General features: G+C 51.5%; 9 protein-coding genes across 9 annotated transcripts; 3 read left to right on the forward strand and 6 right to left on the reverse strand.

The window, feature by feature from the left end:
* Positions 1-333: 333 nt before the first annotated feature.
* Positions 334-711, forward strand: PHYSODRAFT_407424 (hypothetical protein; the record flags this gene model as incomplete). Its single annotated transcript, XM_009532389.1, has 1 exon — positions 334-711. A coding segment is annotated over one exon (378 nt), but the record flags the coding sequence as incomplete, so codon positions are not given.
* Positions 712-3,462: 2,751 nt separating this feature from the next.
* On the reverse strand, positions 3,463-4,771 carry PHYSODRAFT_546965 (pectine lyase-8; the record flags this gene model as incomplete). Its single annotated transcript, XM_009532390.1, has 1 exon — positions 3,463-4,771. The coding sequence occupies one exon, from the start codon at positions 4,769-4,771 to the stop codon at positions 3,497-3,499; it is 1,275 nt and encodes a 424-aa protein (XP_009530685.1). The 3' UTR covers positions 3,463-3,496.
* A 3,120-nt stretch (positions 4,772-7,891) lies between these two features.
* Positions 7,892-8,170, forward strand: PHYSODRAFT_513913 (hypothetical protein; the record flags this gene model as incomplete). The annotated part of the gene is made up of 1 exon (XM_009532391.1): positions 7,892-8,170. One exon carries the CDS (start codon positions 7,892-7,894, stop codon positions 8,168-8,170), a length of 279 nt encoding a protein of 92 aa, XP_009530686.1.
* A 348-nt stretch (positions 8,171-8,518) lies between these two features.
* Positions 8,519-9,298, reverse strand: PHYSODRAFT_408295 (hypothetical protein; the record flags this gene model as incomplete). Its single annotated transcript, XM_009532392.1, has 2 exons — positions 8,519-9,164; positions 9,228-9,298. Coding segments are annotated over 2 exons (717 nt in total), but the record flags the coding sequence as incomplete, so codon positions are not given.
* Positions 9,299-10,311: 1,013 nt separating this feature from the next.
* PHYSODRAFT_408476 (hypothetical protein) lies at positions 10,312-10,784 on the reverse strand (the record flags this gene model as incomplete). The annotated part of the gene is made up of 3 exons (XM_009532393.1): positions 10,312-10,441; positions 10,507-10,634; positions 10,701-10,784. Coding segments are annotated over 3 exons (342 nt in total), but the record flags the coding sequence as incomplete, so codon positions are not given.
* A 372-nt stretch (positions 10,785-11,156) lies between these two features.
* Positions 11,157-11,330, reverse strand: PHYSODRAFT_510456 (hypothetical protein; the record flags this gene model as incomplete). The annotated part of the gene is made up of 1 exon (XM_009532394.1): positions 11,157-11,330. A coding segment is annotated over one exon (174 nt), but the record flags the coding sequence as incomplete, so codon positions are not given.
* A 525-nt stretch (positions 11,331-11,855) lies between these two features.
* On the reverse strand, positions 11,856-12,026 carry PHYSODRAFT_512719 (hypothetical protein; the record flags this gene model as incomplete). The annotated part of the gene is made up of 1 exon (XM_009532395.1): positions 11,856-12,026. A coding segment is annotated over one exon (171 nt), but the record flags the coding sequence as incomplete, so codon positions are not given.
* A 311-nt stretch (positions 12,027-12,337) lies between these two features.
* Positions 12,338-12,559, reverse strand: PHYSODRAFT_513701 (hypothetical protein; the record flags this gene model as incomplete). Its single annotated transcript, XM_009532396.1, has 1 exon — positions 12,338-12,559. A coding segment is annotated over one exon (222 nt), but the record flags the coding sequence as incomplete, so codon positions are not given.
* Positions 12,560-15,091: 2,532 nt separating this feature from the next.
* PHYSODRAFT_514445 (hypothetical protein) lies at positions 15,092-16,675 on the forward strand (the record flags this gene model as incomplete). The annotated part of the gene is made up of 2 exons (XM_009532397.1): positions 15,092-15,935; positions 16,062-16,675. 2 exons carry the CDS (start codon positions 15,092-15,094, stop codon positions 16,673-16,675), a joined length of 1,458 nt encoding a protein of 485 aa, XP_009530692.1.
* Between the last annotated feature and the right edge of the window lie 134 nt (positions 16,676-16,809).

Raw genomic sequence — 16,809 nt, forward strand, 5'->3', positions numbered from 1 at the left:
ACGACAGTCGGGCATGATACTGCCAGCCTTTGTGGAGCTGGTGCGCGGACAGACGGCTGATGACTACCGGCCTAACAAGAGCCTGGTCCCAGGCGTGCTGAACGAAGTATGCAAGGGTTACGCACATCTGGAAGAGCTCCAGAGAATCGTGCAGGGCGGAGTTGAAGTTCGGCTAAGCAAGACACCTCCACGGCAGGTACAGCGGCCACCAAATCACGGTCGGCGCGAGATCGCCTTAATGTGCTCCGCAAGAACATTCGCAAGGAGCAGGATGCTGGGCGGTGCCTCGTACTCGACCGCGATCTCCTCAAGCAATGGCCCGAGGTTATTATCAGCCCCTTCGGGGGGGGGGGGGGGGTGGACAAGGGCAATGAGGACACAAACGTGTCGGGTAGGACGATCCACGATCTGTCATACCCCGAAGGCACTTCCATCAACGACTACACGGATCAGGACAGCATCACCAAGCCGGAGTACACTCACTGCGACGCGGTGGCGGCCGAAATCCTGAGGCCCAAGCGCGCTCACCCAAGGACCCGGGTGTGTGTGATGGCTGGTGATGTGGCGTCTGCTTTCCGCAACATCAGCATTCACAGCAACAGCGTGTATCTTTTCGGCGGCCACATCGAGGAGGACGATGTCATCGTGATCGAGCTCGCTGCGCCATTCGGTTGGACTGGATCACCGGGTTTCTACGAGATTGCTGGTGGTTCTGTCGCTTACGTGCACGGTTCACACACGACTGGCGAGTACCCGGGTGGTGTCTTCAATTATCACTGGGTTGACAACCACATCAATGCGGCTGCGGACATTGGCACCTCCTGCGAGGACGTTGATCGGTCCCTACGGTACGCTATGGTAGCAGTCCTGGGAGCTGACGCTATCAACACTAAGAAGTTCACCGACTGGAACACACGCCAACGTGTACTGGGCCTCATGTTCGACACGGTGGCGGAAACGGTCTCGATGCCAACGGAGAAGATAATCAAGGCACGCTGTATTGTGGCGGCTGCGTACTCTGCTTCATCACTTTCAAGGCAAGCCTACCGGTCGCTGATGGGTAGCCTCCGGCACGTCGCAACATGCATCCGTGCTGCACGGCCGTTTCTCCAGCGTCTGCGCCGACGCGAAAGTTATCTTCAGCGGTTTCAGCGTGTTCCGATTACGCCGGACATGCAACAAGACCTGATATGGTGGTGGTGTGTGCTCCACACTCCCCGCCTGAACGGCGTGTCGCTGGAATACTTCAATGCTCTCCCAGTACCCGATATTGTAGTCGAAATGGATGCGTCCGATTATGGCCTCTGCGCGCTGGATGTATCATCGCAAGTGGCCCTCACGTACCAGTTCTCGGACAGCGAGCGTGCCTTGATTGCGGCTTTTAAGAATGGCACGCCCAACGGCTTCGATATCAACATTCGGGAGCTGCTCTCGTGCGCTTTCGCGGTCCACGCATGGGGAGGCCTATGGGGCTCCGGTGCCTCGCGCAACGATCGCCCACGCCACGTTCAATTTCGCATCGACAACACTTCTGCGGTCGCATGACAAAACAAGCTCGCGTCCTGTAATTCACGCGCTCAAGTGATTATCCGGCTACTTAGCTGGTGGGAGACTTCGTTCCAGCTTCGGTTTTCGGCGTCGCACGTGGCCGGCTCTGACAACGAACGCGCCGACGCTGGCTCCCGCATTGCCGCTAACCCATCGTATGCGGTCAAATTCTCGTCACTAACTCCCGGATGGTCGCAGGTGTCGCCGACAGTGGATATTCAAGGTCTGATCGATATCTGGCAGCGTATCTCCGAGCGCACCCCGTTGCCGACTCCACGTTCGAGCAATACCGCCGAGCCTTGACCAAGTGGACGACCTGGACGTCCCACCAGGGCATTGCACCCTCGCTTTTGGGCATGCCTCTCGCTGCTCAAGTGCAGCACATCTCGGATTTTATTCTCCACGGCTTTCGGTGTGGCTTCGGGTCCGGGGGTCCCATTCGCAGCGACTCGATCATGGCCGTGCTCATCGGTGTTCGGCACTTCTTCGCGGCATCTGATCATGACATCCCGATCGCACACCCGCGCATTCGTATGCTGCTCAAAGGCATCAGCCGTCTCGATTCACCTCCGCGCCGGAAAGCACCAGTGTCAATCGGACTCCTCGAGGTGTGCTTCCGCAACCTTTCAATGCCTGAGCCCTTCGAGCAAGCCCTCTGGGGGGTCATGTGCCTGGCGTTCTTTTTCCTCCTTCGGCGGTCGGAAATCGTGGCAATTACTGGCGGTTCGTTCAAGTGATTTGCTGTTCGAGCTCAAGACATCGCGGTTCTGGATGCGGAAGGCCAGCCAACCCTGTCCCCATCGAAGGCACAGTCGGTGTGTATGCGCCTGATCGGCTCCAAGACTAACCAGGGCGGCTCTCCTACAACGAGGATGTTGTCGCGCTCGGGACACCCATTCTTGTGCCCCGTGTTTGGTGCCTTGATCCTTCTCCAAGTCCGGAAACACCTACCCGCTGATATACCGGCTGCAGTGTACCTGGACCGCTGCGGAAAACCGGCCTGCATTGCGACGGATGATGTGTCAGAAGCTATCAAGCGGGCGGCTACCAGCACTGGCGAAGACCCACGCTGTTTCAGCTCCCATTCTCTACGAGCGGGCGGAGCAACCCACACGTACCGAGCTGGCACGGATGCACTCACGATCCAGTTTCACGGCCGTTGGGTTTCCGATGCGTTCAAGACCTACACTAGACTCTGCAAGGAGTCGGTTGCTACTCTGGCGGCAAACATGGTAACAGGTCCGCGAGGCGATTCGACGTTGCATTAGTGGGGCTGATTGCATGACCATTTGGGGGCACCGCTCTCCTCGTCCCTTATCGGACTGAGCTGATGGTCATCGCACAAGCTCCCATTAATGAAACTTCGTTTGACCCCCAATGTAGTGGAAACAGGGGAGCTTGCTTCCCGCAAGGCTGCCGTGCCAACCGGCTGTCCCTGTCAAAAAAATGCAAAAGGTTTGTTTGGTACGAGTCAAAAGTTTTCGTTTTATTCCAATGCAAACAACCAAATCGAAATAGCCAACGGGGTGCACACTGTATGAACCTTCCTCGGTAATGGGGGCACCAAATAGGAAACAGTAGCTCGCTGCGCTCGCGAGATCTTTCATCTAAGGCTGAAAGCACATCGACAAGAGCTATCACTGGGATGACCCGAAGTCCAGCTGTACGTTGCTAAGTTGACTTTGTCAACTTAGCGGTGTATTTCTCTCGCATCTGTCAAGCTTTGAAAGAACTCATTTCTGAAACAACAAACTTCGAGATGTACTTTAGGCCTGCCTCGACCGACGTCTAATATTGAAACGCAACAATGAACTTGGATGCCTGTCGACACCCTCTCTATCGGTGCCTTACACGCTATACTACCCCACACCGCCATTTGAGCAGCAGTGAGGTGGACACCTGTCTACCTTCTCATCGGTAGCTTTACAAACTATCGTTTTCAAACGATCTAGATCTGGCCCACACCAAAGTTCTGGCTGGTGGTGCCGAACTTCTTGGCGGACGTGGGCTTGTAGTAGCTGGCCACCTTCTTGGAGTTGGCCAGAGCCGCCGACTCGCGGTAGCCCGTCAGCGTACCGCAGTTGGACACGACGTTCTCGACGCAGTTGCGGCCCAGCGCGTTCTTGCACGCCGACTGCATGGTCGAGGACGGCGCGATGATGGCGCCCACAGTCTCGGCGTCGTGCTTGTTAGGGATGGCCGTGTTCTCGAAGTAGGTGCCCTCCAGCAGCACGTTGCCGTTCTGCAGCACGTCGTATGAGAAGCCCGTGTTGTTGACCCAGTAGTTGTTGACAGCGTGGACGATCGAGTTCTCGGCGACCTTGGGCGAGCGGCCCGACGTGTTGTGCACGTAGTTGTTGACGAGGGTCACCTGCGTCTGCGTGCCCAGGAAGAGGAAGGTCCAGTAGTGGTTGCCGTCGCACGTGGCCGAGTACTGCGTGCGGCCGTCGAACTCGGAGTTGCTGATGGTCATGCTCTTTACACTGGCCGAGCCCGTGGCGATCATCTGGCGGCCGAGGTTGGAGATCTTAACGTGGTCGATCCAAACGCGCTCCATGGGGGTCTTGCCGCCGTTGAGGCCCTGGATGTAGATAGCGTCGCCGCCCCAGATGAGGTGCGCGTTGAGCTGCGTGATGTGAATGTTCTGGATGATGATGTTGTTGCCGCGGAGCCACAGACCCTTGCCCTTGATCACTCCGTTCGTTCCGAGGCCGCGCAGGGTCTTGTTGTCCGAGACGATGAGCGGGTTCTTGGTGGCCGCGATGTCGTACGTGATCTTGACGGACGTGCCCTGCACGCAGCCGCCCGTGTTAGCGAAGCCGCCGCTCTGCAGGATGACGTCCTGGCCCTTGTAGCCGTTGTTCTTGGCGAGGCAGTCGCGGTGGCTCTTGGGACGGCAGCCCGTCTCGGTCTTCGTGCCCTCCGAGCCGCGGAAGTCGAAGGTCTTGGTGAGCACGATGACGCGCGGCTGCGAGTCCTGGAGGTAGTTCCTCAGGTCGTTGAGCGACGCGGGGTACACGGGGGCGATGTTGCCACCGCCGGTGGTGCCGGCAGCGAGGCCCGGGGCAGAGCCCGTGGAGATTGAGCTCTTGGTGGTGACACCCTGTTTCGTAGACGTCTGGGCGACATCCGAGTTCTGCAGCGCCGTCGTGCTAGAACCGGCGTGCGCGCCCTGCATGGCGAACGCGGCAACGGCAACGATAACGAGGCGGAAGATCTGCATTGCTGGCTGTTGCGCGGTGTTGGTTGGAGACTTGTGCTGCGCGAAACGAAATCGATAATGAGCAACGAGTGCCGTGGTGTGTGTGTGAGTCGGAAGGGACAAACTCGAGCAACGTGAGTCTCGCACGAAATACGCCTCCTGACGTCGCGCGACGAACAGGTCGATAGAGGGAGTGGGTGGCAAGCGGTGAGCGCGTGACAGAGCACCAATTCGTTGAGGACTTGATACAGGGAGTTGCGTTACATGTGCGTGGCCAAACCTGCTGGGATCGCGGCAGACCCGAGGCGACAAGCAAACGCTCAGGCGCCAACCACTCTACCGTGTACTAGTCGAACATCAAAAGCCACAGCTGCGCTGATAGTTGATAGTTGCCGTAACAAATGTCCAAGTGTCTGGTGAAAACTTGAGCCTCAACTTTGGGGGTCGAATTCGCTCATTCACTCTACCACCTCGTCATCTGACAGGAGTGTCGCTTTGCATGGAGCACGTTGGAACAAGAGTCCTCCACTAGAGCGACCACTCTACGGAATTTCTCTCTTTCGACGCCCGCGTTACGCTGGACGGCGCACAACAATTGACAACGGAAATCCACACACGCCAAATGCGGTAGTCGCTCTTTGTAGTCAGATTTGAAGAGCATAGCCATCACCCGCGTCTATGAAGTGTTCGCAAGGAGGGCCCTTGTGGCCCAGCCCCCAAGCTGCTTCGACAGAATCGGCTGGGCATTTACAGGCTGCGAATCACAACTCTCTCTGTCAACCTCGCTCTTACCTTCCCGGCTCTACATGTATTAAAATGCCAGGTAAAGTTAGAAAGAGTACGGGGACGACGATAGCGCGGTTTTGTGTGTGTGTGTGTGTGTGGGGGGGGGCAAAAGAGAGCTGGCTGGCTCAATCCAACGATCTGCCAATGAGGTCGTTTCTCAGATACTGTACAAACACATATACAAGGGTAAGTCTCCTGAGTTGCTACAGCATTCATTGCCTTGTCAAGCTCACAACTCTTACGAGTATTACTAGAATTTTCATGAAGCTCCAGGGTCTCGATCGCTTGTCGTGACTAATTGGGCAGCTTGATTCGAGTTCAAAGAATGACTGCAGATAAACCAAGGGTACAAGTACCACTCAATTTAGTACTGTAAGCTTCGCGTTGTCCGCAAGTTCGATGAATTCAAGCTTTCAGGACAACGAGGTCAAAGACAAATCGTGCTGCACATGTTGCCTTAGGGGTAGGCCTGTCAACGTTTTGCCTCCAATCCGCGCAACCCTCAACCTTGTGCATAAGTCCCAAAACCAGTCAAAACCGACAAAACCCACACTAAAACTTTTCCATAGTTTATTTCATATATTCTCATTTCGAGGTGCTCAGTGTCCCGTCCCGTGTGAACAGGCCAAGCTCGCCCTCTCAACCAGATAAGGCTCGTGACACCAAGCGATACTCACCAGAAAAAGAAACCTGGCGGATAATACGCCGGCGTTGGTACAACATGTCCACCACGTTGTTGAGCAGACATGCTTACATAGCAGTACGTTCCTGTATGCGCATGTATAATTCGCTCCAGATAGCAAACGCAAAAACTTGGCAAAACACATACTAAAAACTATTCTGATTTAAGAGGTATTGATACAAACAGCTGCTACAGGACGCAAGTTTGGAGTCTGTTGCCAGGGAGTTTAGCGGTTTTGGACAGTTTATGTAAAACGTATTTGCGAGTTGGGGGTATAGGCAAAACGTTGACAGCTCTACTTACATGTATGGTTGCAGCGAATGCAGGCCGCCACAGCTCGATCTGGCCCAACCACATGGTCACTCGTGCATGCCATGCAACGCCTGACAAGCACACACACACATCATTTGACTTTCTTACGTGGGACAGCCTTGTATTTTATCTTAAATAGGTGTCGGACTTCATGGTCTGCCTGGGCTCATGACTTTGTGGCAAGTTAATTAATGACAACCAAGTCGCTTTCAACGCAATTTTTTGTCTAGGACTGGACAGGGTGTTTGGCAAAAAATGGGATGGAGAGGCCCCGATTCGTGTATCGTGTAAAGGTACATGTAGTGTATTGTGGAAATCGATTAGATTGTCCGAGCGGATTAGCTGATAAAGCAGCGTTCATGAGAGATTTGACTGGTACTAAATCGGGGATCCTTATAATTGCATATGTCATTGGTAAGGGTATAAATCAGTGTAGCGTTAGTAAAATAGGGATTGCCTCATTACCCGCCAGCCATACGCGGAACAACCACCTACCACCACGAGCTGACTGTTTCGCGCTCCTACTAACGAGCAATAGCATCACGCGCATTAAATACTTCTCTGTGAGCACTGCTATCTATTTATCAAGTTGTGAAGCCATATATTTGCGCTGTCATTTCTCGTCAGCATTAGCGTTTGTCGGTTTTACCTTAAATCCGCCGCCGAATGCCGAGTGGGTGTCGGACATTCGGGCTGATTAGCATGCAAATCAGTCGTCCAGAGCTTTGTAAGCCACTGAGCAGCTAAATCAGCTTGCCACATGGCGTTGCAGGCACAACAGACTGCTCTGTCAAATCAGAGTGCAAAGCTTAGGCTGTCGATCTAATTAGGAGGTCGGATTTACTAAATCCGACCCGATTAAGCTTAATCATCTGCTTAACCAACCGATTTATATTCCAATTAGACAATCTAATCGGTTCCCACAATACATGCAAACTTATGATAACAATTCTGCTCAGAAAATCGAGGGCTCGTTCTCAGTCAAAGAAAGTTACATGACAGCAGATGGTCACTTATCAGGATGGGAAACATTTTGAAGTTGTTGTACTGTACATGTACTGGTGTAGCGTGCTCGGGTCGAATGGCGTTACAACAACCATATGACGACAACACGACAGAAATTAAAGCAACCACAAGGCCTAAAGCAACCCTAAAACCAGCTGGCACCCGGTAATTTATTTTAAATGACGCGTAAATGACAGGGACACGTCGCCCTCGTCATGGTCTTGCTACATATATCTCTAAATTTAGACACGTCGTGGTGGCGTCTAACTGATGTTCTCTACACAGCAATACGTGAAACACATGACAATATGTGTCCCACATTTTCAACACTTAGCAGATTTTGAGCGACAGCAAAAATGGAGAAGAAATCGCTGGCACATGAGCTGGTGCGCGCGAGAATCGCCGAGATTGCACTCCTCAAGAAGAAGCTGGATGAGCTCACCGAGCATCTGGAAAAGCTTCTGGCAGCGCAGCTACAAATCCAAGCCCTCGTCGAAGATCGCGAAGAGTACAGCTATGCGTTAGCAGCCGTCTTGGGCGATGAAGGGGCCGACCAAGGTGGTCTCACTGCAGAGGACGACGCTGCTTCCCTCGATGTTCTACTGGAGCTGGCGGTGCGAGAAATGAAAGACTAATGCAGCATAGACTCTGTATTTAAAGGTAAATACAGACTGTGGTGTTTCTCAGAGCTGGTTCTGTAGCTGATGATGAATCTGGCTAGCTTTAGCGACGTCGCGTTCAGAGAGATGATGTTCTTGGGAGTAACACATGATGACCCACAGCATTTTCAATCGCATCACCTTGACGTCGTTCTTGGAAATTCTAGAAAGTTGCATCTGCAAGTTCCCCCTAAGATAGCTGTGGGCTTGGACTACTACCATTACACCACAGCTAGCAAAATCAGGTTGTTGAGGGGCACAGATCCACTCAATCGGATCGAAGAAAAGATGGCCACGGGGGTCAGAAGCCTTGTGCCACCGCTCCACATAACCACGAAGCCCCTCCTTTCCTTCATTTTCTTTGTCTTTCGGGATTCCAGTCCACACGATTTCCATTTCATGGTGATAGTCATCATCAATGAGCGGCTCGTACATGTAAACATGCACCCGAAGCTTGCTTGTTTTTGCTGTGTAGCGTAGGCGAAGGATAATTACCCCCCAGTGGTCTGCGTGCAGATTAACGGAGTGGATAATAAAATTCGTTGCTGCAAGTGCTGTCTTAGGGAGACTTGGCCATCCGATAGCCCATGTCAGTGATGACAGCACATGGCACTTCCCCACCGATCTCGTAAGGGTCTCCAAGCAAAAGTCCACAGGGCTATCATTTAGCCATCCACGACAGATCCCTCCCACGATGTTGTCAAAGCTGATCAGGACTTTGTTGGAGAGCGTCACAAATTCAGTGCGTAGCCGACTTGAAGTAAACTTTGAGATAATTTCGTTCGCTAGACCTTGGTGCCGCTCGGGAACAGCATCACGCGGTAGTCCTGCAGTTGCTGTCTCCGCAGCGAAAAGATCCACGATGGAGTCAACTTTACGCCAATCTTGCTCCAGCCACTTTCGGTCCTTCAACCATGAGGTACACTTCGCCTTGATCGCGTAGAATCCTGTTAGAGCACATACATATTGTCTAGAAACATAAGCATGTTAAAGCAACCATATTAAAGCAACCATATCGCTAAAGCAACCATACCCGCTAAATTTCCACAGTTTTGGATCAATCGCCAAGACGACGTCGAGAACAAGTCCTTGCTTCTTGGCCTTTTAATCCAGTACAATTGGCTGCTTCTCCTTCCGGGTAGTAGTCGTTGCTGCCTGCATTGATAGGGCAAGGTCTTGTGGAATTACAAATGTGTGCATGTAGTCCGCAGGTCGTACAATTTCCCAATGACAATCAATCTTCCGAGCTCTTAGATAGGCATCCTCCAGCTGAACAGGATACTTCGACAGCATCTCCATCACGCGCTTCAGATTTGAGGTGTTTCTGGCCCAAACCAGGAACTGATCCAAAGTCACGGCAAGTTCAGTGGGGTACTTGTGAACAGCAAGACGGTCGGCTTTGAGACTGATAGTAGTTTGCATCAGCTGTTTCGGAGTCGACCTTGACTTTCCTTGGCTTGGTGGCTTAGGAACTCTAACGACATCGACCTGGCGCACGCGTGACTCTGTGTCAGGCTTCGTAGAGCTTGAAACCTTGTCACAGCTACTCATTCCGCAGCTGTCATGAGATTTCTCGTCGATGGGGGGTCGAATTGGAGATGACTGCGAAAGGTGAGTGCGTTGTGTCGGTAACATACTTTCGTCGGACTCGTAATCGCCATAATTCATGGTCATGGGGCTGCTTTCCAATGCGTCCATGAGCGTCATAGTCCCCATTGCCTCCACGGGGTCCAGAATGGAGTCTGAGACAGGTTCAGATACATCTTCTTCTTGCTTGCTATCTTCAGCAGATTCTGTAGAACTCGGTTGGGGGCAGGATTGACACGGTTGAGCCCTATGTCGATCGTTTCCTTCCAGGCACTTAGCTCTTGGTAGAAGTCTGCACTAGACAAATCTGACAGGTGTTCCAATAGCGGTTCCAGCATCGCTTTTGCGTATGCGTATTTTTCAGCTGAAGACAATACAACCTGGTTTGCCCGTTCACCTCGCCGTAGCCGTACGTACGCAACTTGCTTCCTAGCTTTGGTTGGCGAAGCGTTACCCCCCGCAGCATAAAGTGGTTGTTCTGGTTCAGCCCCAGTGTCGTTCGGCAACTTTACTTTCGGCAACCTTAACTTGGACATCTGCACAATTGGCTGTAACATTTTCGCTGCAGCCGTCAATTCGTTTTTCACTTCCAAGGTCTGGTACGTACTCCACCGATCATGAATTGCCATAGCTGGAAGCAGTTTGAAGCCATGCCCCTCGCTAAGTGCATAAGATGACGACATGGTAAATGGTGACTGCTATAAAATAGACAAGTACACGTCCACTCCACATCGTGACAGCGAAAGGTTTGATTCCCGCAATAAATTTTCCATTGTGAAGGACTCGACGCTGTACGCTCACAAGTCGCATCTGCCATGAAGTTCACAAATCGTTCCCACTCTTTTCTCACTTTCTCGAAGATGTCAGGGTACAGTCGAGTTGCTACCGTCCGGAGAAACATCGGTATGGTTTTAGGAACGGGCGAAGTCGAATGGTGCTGCGCGATGACGAACCCGATCTGCTGAGTTATCATGATTTGATGCTGCACCAAGCCCGCAATAGTCTTGTCAATTCGTGTCTTGTGCCCCAACAGTATGTTCACTTGATTCCAGTTTGACTCGATCCTGTTCGTTGTAGTATTCCCAGCCGTGAAAAATTTGCTGTGAGCAAAGTTCGCCCACATCTCTCGACACGAATCCCAGTTCTTTTCAAAGTACGAGAATAAAGCTTGTTTCTTGTTGTCTTCGCAGTATTGCTTCAATGCACCGTAACTAGAATCGTAACCTGTCTCTGTGGAGCTGCATATGGTTTGTTTTCCAATGTTAGCGTTACCACAAGAATCATAAATAGAATCTGTTGCGTACCTGTACAGCGATTTTATCATCAGGTTGAGTAACTCGTCGCGTTCAGACACCTTCAGCTTGTATGGGGCCCGCTGCATCACCTTCTTCCAGTACGAAATTGCATGGAATTGACAAAGTAAAACTTTCGCAGCAGGAAATAGTGTTTTCAGCACCCTCCACTCAACGAAATCTTTGTCGATCACGATGTAGGATATCATCCGCCAACTTGGGTTCTTCTCTTGGAAATACTCCAGGATTGTTGTCATCATCGGAGCTCGTTGGTTGAGGCATATGAAGTCTACAACTGGGAACCCTCTACCAGTAGCGGTTGTGACGACCAGACTCCAACACACAACAGTAGAAAATCACTTTGTTAATAAGGTTGCTATATCATCGATATGGTTGCTATAACTACGCAAGGTTGCCGTAACAAAGATAAAGTTGCTATACCGAACAACTCATACGCACCCAAGTGATAGCCCAAATTGTTCGTGCCGTGAGTGAAATCCATCGTAAGAGTGTCGCCCCAGCGCTCGAACATCAACTTCTGCACCTTTGTTTGCATCACGATACCGCATGTCACGTCCATTTGGTCTTGAATAACAAGGACGTCACTACCGTCTAACTGGCGGATAGCTTGCAGCATGTCTTTCAAACGGGCCTCCGCTGCGTCGTGCCCCATAATACTGCGGATCAGATTACGGGTCTGTTGAGGTGTTATTTTGCAGCCTAGCAAACACACAAAGCGCGAACAGTAACGTAAGTATCACTTCAGCATATCATATATAAAACTACGCACCGATTCTCTCATTCAGGAAGTTCGTGATGTGCTTGGAAGAAACACTAGCATCCGTTAAAGTCTTAACATCTTCGAGATCTTGCTCGTCCAACGGAAGTGTCTTTGTTGTCAGGTACAACGATGCTTGCGTTCGGGTGGTCGGGTGCGTGTGGGTAAAGTTCTGATTATCAACAGCGACATGTGAGAAATACTAACAAAGCAAACAAATACACGAAAAGGCAGATACCTCGTTTCTTATGACAATTCGAAATTTGCCATTTTCCATCCGCTGAACAGTTGGTGTCATGCGTGCAGGACACCCGCAATAGTTGCTTTTCTATTGCGATGTCCCTTGGAGCGCGACGCTTGCGAAACACCGTGTGTACAGCGGAGGACCTTGTGACTCCAATTAAAACGTGAAGGGATTTGGTCCCGATGATTGCTGCATATGAAAGGGGGTTTCGTTAATAACTTAAATTTCTCATCAAACAGAGGTCACACATACCTGTTGTACTGATTTCGTGTCTCCGAGCTTCGTACTCGAAACTTGAGGTGGTGCTTCTGCTTGTATATTTTCAAGTGTGCGTTGAACTTGCTCCAACTCTTGATATTCGCTGGGGTAAAGGGCGGAACGGGGTTGATAATTTCTTCGCGCTCCTCGTTGATCTCCCGCAACTCGTCAAGGTGCTTGCTTGATCGCTTCCGCGGTATGTACTGCTTGTTCCGCTTGGATAAACGTGGGGCCGAATCAGCGTCGACAGACTCGTGAAGCTGCAGCTCCGCCTTACGCTTTTCCGCGAAAGATTGGTCTTCATCCCCAGCAGAAAGCTTGCATTTGGCCAGGCGGTATCTATCGATTCCAAAGTGAATGTCAATATTAATGATAGCGCAACCTTTTTGCTTAAAACAACTTTAACGAGAATACCTGGTGTTTTCTTGCGTGCTGTGGCTTTCTTTCTCGGCTCGGGGCTCTGTTTGCGTGTCCTGCGTTCTAAACAAACTAAAACAATACACAATACATTATCAGTTCAACTCAATAAGTATCAACAATAATCCAAACGAGTCTTACCCGCTTCTGCTTCGTCTTCTGTGCTGGATTCTCCGTCGTCGTCTGCCTCCTGTTCATCGTCACTCGCCTCCTCTTCATCGTCGTCACCATCCTCTTCATCGCTATCGCTCTCCTCGTCATCATCGACCTCTTCTTCGTCTTCCTCCTCTTGGTAGCAATCCTCCGCCTCTTCGTCGCCGTTGTCTTCCTCATCCTCCTCATCCAGAACAAAGTCTTCGTCTTCGTCGTCGTCTTTTTCAATCCCGAGAGCGGCGTACATGTAGTTTAGCTCCTCGTTTACGTTCCGCAGCTTTCGGCCTAAACAATACATACCGACAGAATTCAAACAAAATGTGAGGCACGTAGATACTCTCGTTGCCACCAACATGGAGCATACTGATTACCGTTTATAATGGCTCCCCCCGCAGGAGCCATCGGTCCCCCCTCGCCGTTTGGTGCTTGACTCATTCGCGAGAGGTGCGTGCCCCACGTGGCCTCCGTTCAGCAGCGCGATTCTTAAAATGAGCGGCTGTGAGGTGGCGCACTTAATGGCATCGTACCTAATCAGAAGCGCACTTTAGCGTGATTTGCGTACCTAAGGGCTTAATGGTAATTTAGACATTTAAATTACGCTCGTAATTTTTGAAATCCCTAAAAGCAACCATACATGTCTCAGAATGGCTAAAAGCAACCATACTTATGGTTGCTCTAGCCACTCCCGCTCGGGTCGTCGTTGCATGTACATGTATTCTCAGCCAGCACAGCGCTACACGTACCTTGGCTGGGGTAAGGACGTTCAGTAGCTTTGCATCCATGCAACTCAAACCTTACACACTGGCATATTTTTCGCCCAAGCCCCGTGCCCCCTAGAAAAGAAGTCTGGTTACACCCTGAAGTTGTATAGATTTCTGCGCCAGTGGCTTCCTATTTCTGAAGGGAAATGCACGAAATTGGTGACGGATATCAGTAATTTATACTGGGATAGGAAGCGACGAAGTGCTGATAGTCGGGCGCTGTCCTCGACACCGGTGATGAACCGGTAACATGTCTTTAGGTCAATTTACAGTCGATTGACCGCGTGTTTTAGACTTCACAAGAATGATGGAGGCTGGTCCAGTTCATTTGCAAATTCGTGTGACCATAGTGGCGATACATTGTCGGGCAGATTGAGTTTATCAATGGCGGTCAAAGGTGAGTTAACCAATCCTATCCTAGCCTTCGCGAAGCCCTAGTTCCTGTAAGTTACTGCAAATTATTCTAACGGATGTTGTAATTTACCGAGCACTATTTTGTGCCCTAGCCCCCGTGCCCCCCCCCCCCCCTGCCGAAAAATGGTCTGGTTACGCCCCTACTTCTAGCAACTTTTTCTTGCAACTTTTTCGAAGGCTACGTTAGCCTGTGAGGTTCGCACACCACCTTGGAGATCCGGGAATTGGCAGGATCAGCGGGACCGATCTCTCCAATACAATTTATGCCGCGATTTTCGCACGGCCACTCCATAGTAGGCTGGCACTAAGTAGTGTACTCCGCAAACATGTTAGTGATTTTACAATGCACTAACTCATTGTAAGTGCTGATTGCAAACACGTTTGCATGTTTGCTGCTCTATCACTAGTATTCGAAATAATGACTACAGTACTCAAGCAAACTGTGACCGATTGTCGAATCCATAACATACTTACACACCAAAGTAACCAGGTCATTGTTGGTGTAGAGAAGAACTTTTGTTCCAGTCAGCTTTCGGCAAAAAATTATCAAAATGAAGGGTTAAAAATCGTCTAATTCCGCAAACATGTTTGTGTAGTGTTAATAGCTGTAGAGTTTGTGCGAGTACTAGCTGATACCGTGCGAATGCACCCGAAGCAACGAAGCCATATCCTAGGCCTTCCTTCCCTTCACCCCGCGATGCAGAACGAAGCGGGTTTCTTACAGTGAAGCAAATTATAAACCAGTGAACATGAACTTGTAGGTGTTCATGGCTTCAACCGGCAGTCCTGAGCGCCCGCTTTGGTTCATAATTGACACCACAAACGGAACTAAAAGAGCTGACTGGACTTGCTGTCGCTCGCAAGACGAAGATATCTTTGCCCAGCTATTTTCCATCTTTGGTTTGCCGCACCATCGCATGACGCATCATCTCAAATGCCTCGCCACCACCTTCTCCGTGGCATTTGCAGACACGACGCCGCACGGTCGAGATCATGGTGCTTCAGCTGTTCGTGAATGGCCCGCCGGGATCGGGCAAGTCGACGCTCGCCAAACTCCTAAGCGAGGAGTTCAACTTGGAGCTCGTCGCCACCGGCGACTTGTTGCGTGAGAATATCAAGGCGCAGACCACCGCTGGTCGTAGAGCGCAGCGCTGCATTGCGGCAAAGAAGCTGGTCCCCGATCGCGTTGTGCTCGATATGGTGGAGACCAAAGTGGCGACCTCCCTGGCGCGTGGTCGGGCTGGCTGGGTGCTCGACAGTTTCCCGCGAACTACGGATCAAGCGGAAGCGTTGATGACCAAGCCAGACCTTTGTCCTGCCGTCGTGATCTTGCTCGATCTCCCCGAGACAGACTGCATCACTCGCATTTGTGGACGTCGCTTCGACCCGGTGACAGGATCCATTTTCCACTCGCCAACTAACCTTCCTCGTGACGCGGTAGTTCGTGCAAGACTCACACGACGCCGCGATGACTCAAGCGACCGACTTTCACCGCGATTCGAGGCCTACCGGACCTTCGGTGAGGCCACGAACGAGCTATATGCTAGATCTCAAAGCGTTGTGCACCGAGTTGACGCCTCCAAGTCTTCAAGTGTGATTCTGGAAGACGTGTCAGCTTTGCTTCACTCACTCGTAGCGAAACCTCGGCAGATTCACGGCAACAACAGCATTATCAACAACAACCAGACCCAGCAGGTCGACAATATCGTTGCCAAAGCGAATTTCCGGCAGCGACCGGAGACCATTCTGGAAACATCAGAGGAGAACGAAGACGACGACATGCAGCAGTACCAGTACGACTGGGAAGACGACGAGGCGTCTATCAGCCGCAGTCGGCGTGAAAGCCCGCAGAAACAACAGCAGCAGCAAAAACAGCCCAAAGAGAAAATGACTCCAGCTCCTAAGAAGGAGGCACAGAACAACCAGCTCTCGTCATCCCTTATGGCTGCTCTACCCCTTCCAGTCCTCCTTCCAAAGGCAGAAAACTCCAACAACAATAACGACACAGTTCCTCCTCCCCCCGCGCCAATGTTACGCCCCCTGCCAGCACCGACGGGCAAATTCAGAGGACTAAGCGGACCAACGGAGATTATCAAGTCCTCAGTCCAGTCGGTAGTGGTGCGTGATTCTATCAGCGTCCGAAGCAGTAGCATTTGCAGCAACAGCAGCACGACAAGCTTGGAGACGGCGGCAGCCTCCGTGGATATGGAGACGTTCAAGGAGCTGCTACTGGATGGGTTCGAGGCCGTCAAGCACGGGCGTCGTGGTCGACCGCACCCCCGACTCATCTTCACAGACTTGGACTTCAAGCGAGTATTCTGGCAGAAGGCCATGGGCGCTGCAGATCGAGTGGGCAAAGGCAAACACGCGCGACTCGAGCAGAGCGTCGTACTCGGGGACGTCATTCAGGTAGCCAGAGGCATGAAGACTGCTGTGCTCAAGCGGTCGGGTAATGTGGCGCGTTATGAATGCTACGTCTCCCTCGTCACGCCGACGCGCACGCTGGACTTGGAGTTGCCGAACGCCCAGCTCGCAGACTTTTTGCAGCGAGGCTTCGACCAGCTTCTCCACAACTGATGGTAGGCGTTGTCGTACTCGTGGTGCTCTATTTCTCGCCTTACAACAGTCTTCTGTTAGTCCTGAATCAACTCAGACTTCGGTATGCTACATAGTTTGTGCACACAATTTCTGTCGGGCTGCTTCATTTCTTG

This window comes from Phytophthora sojae (assembly GCF_000149755.1).
Source record: "Phytophthora sojae unplaced genomic scaffold PHYSOscaffold_6, whole genome shotgun sequence".
Lineage (NCBI taxonomy): Eukaryota > Oomycota > Peronosporomycetes > Peronosporales > Peronosporaceae > Phytophthora > Phytophthora sojae.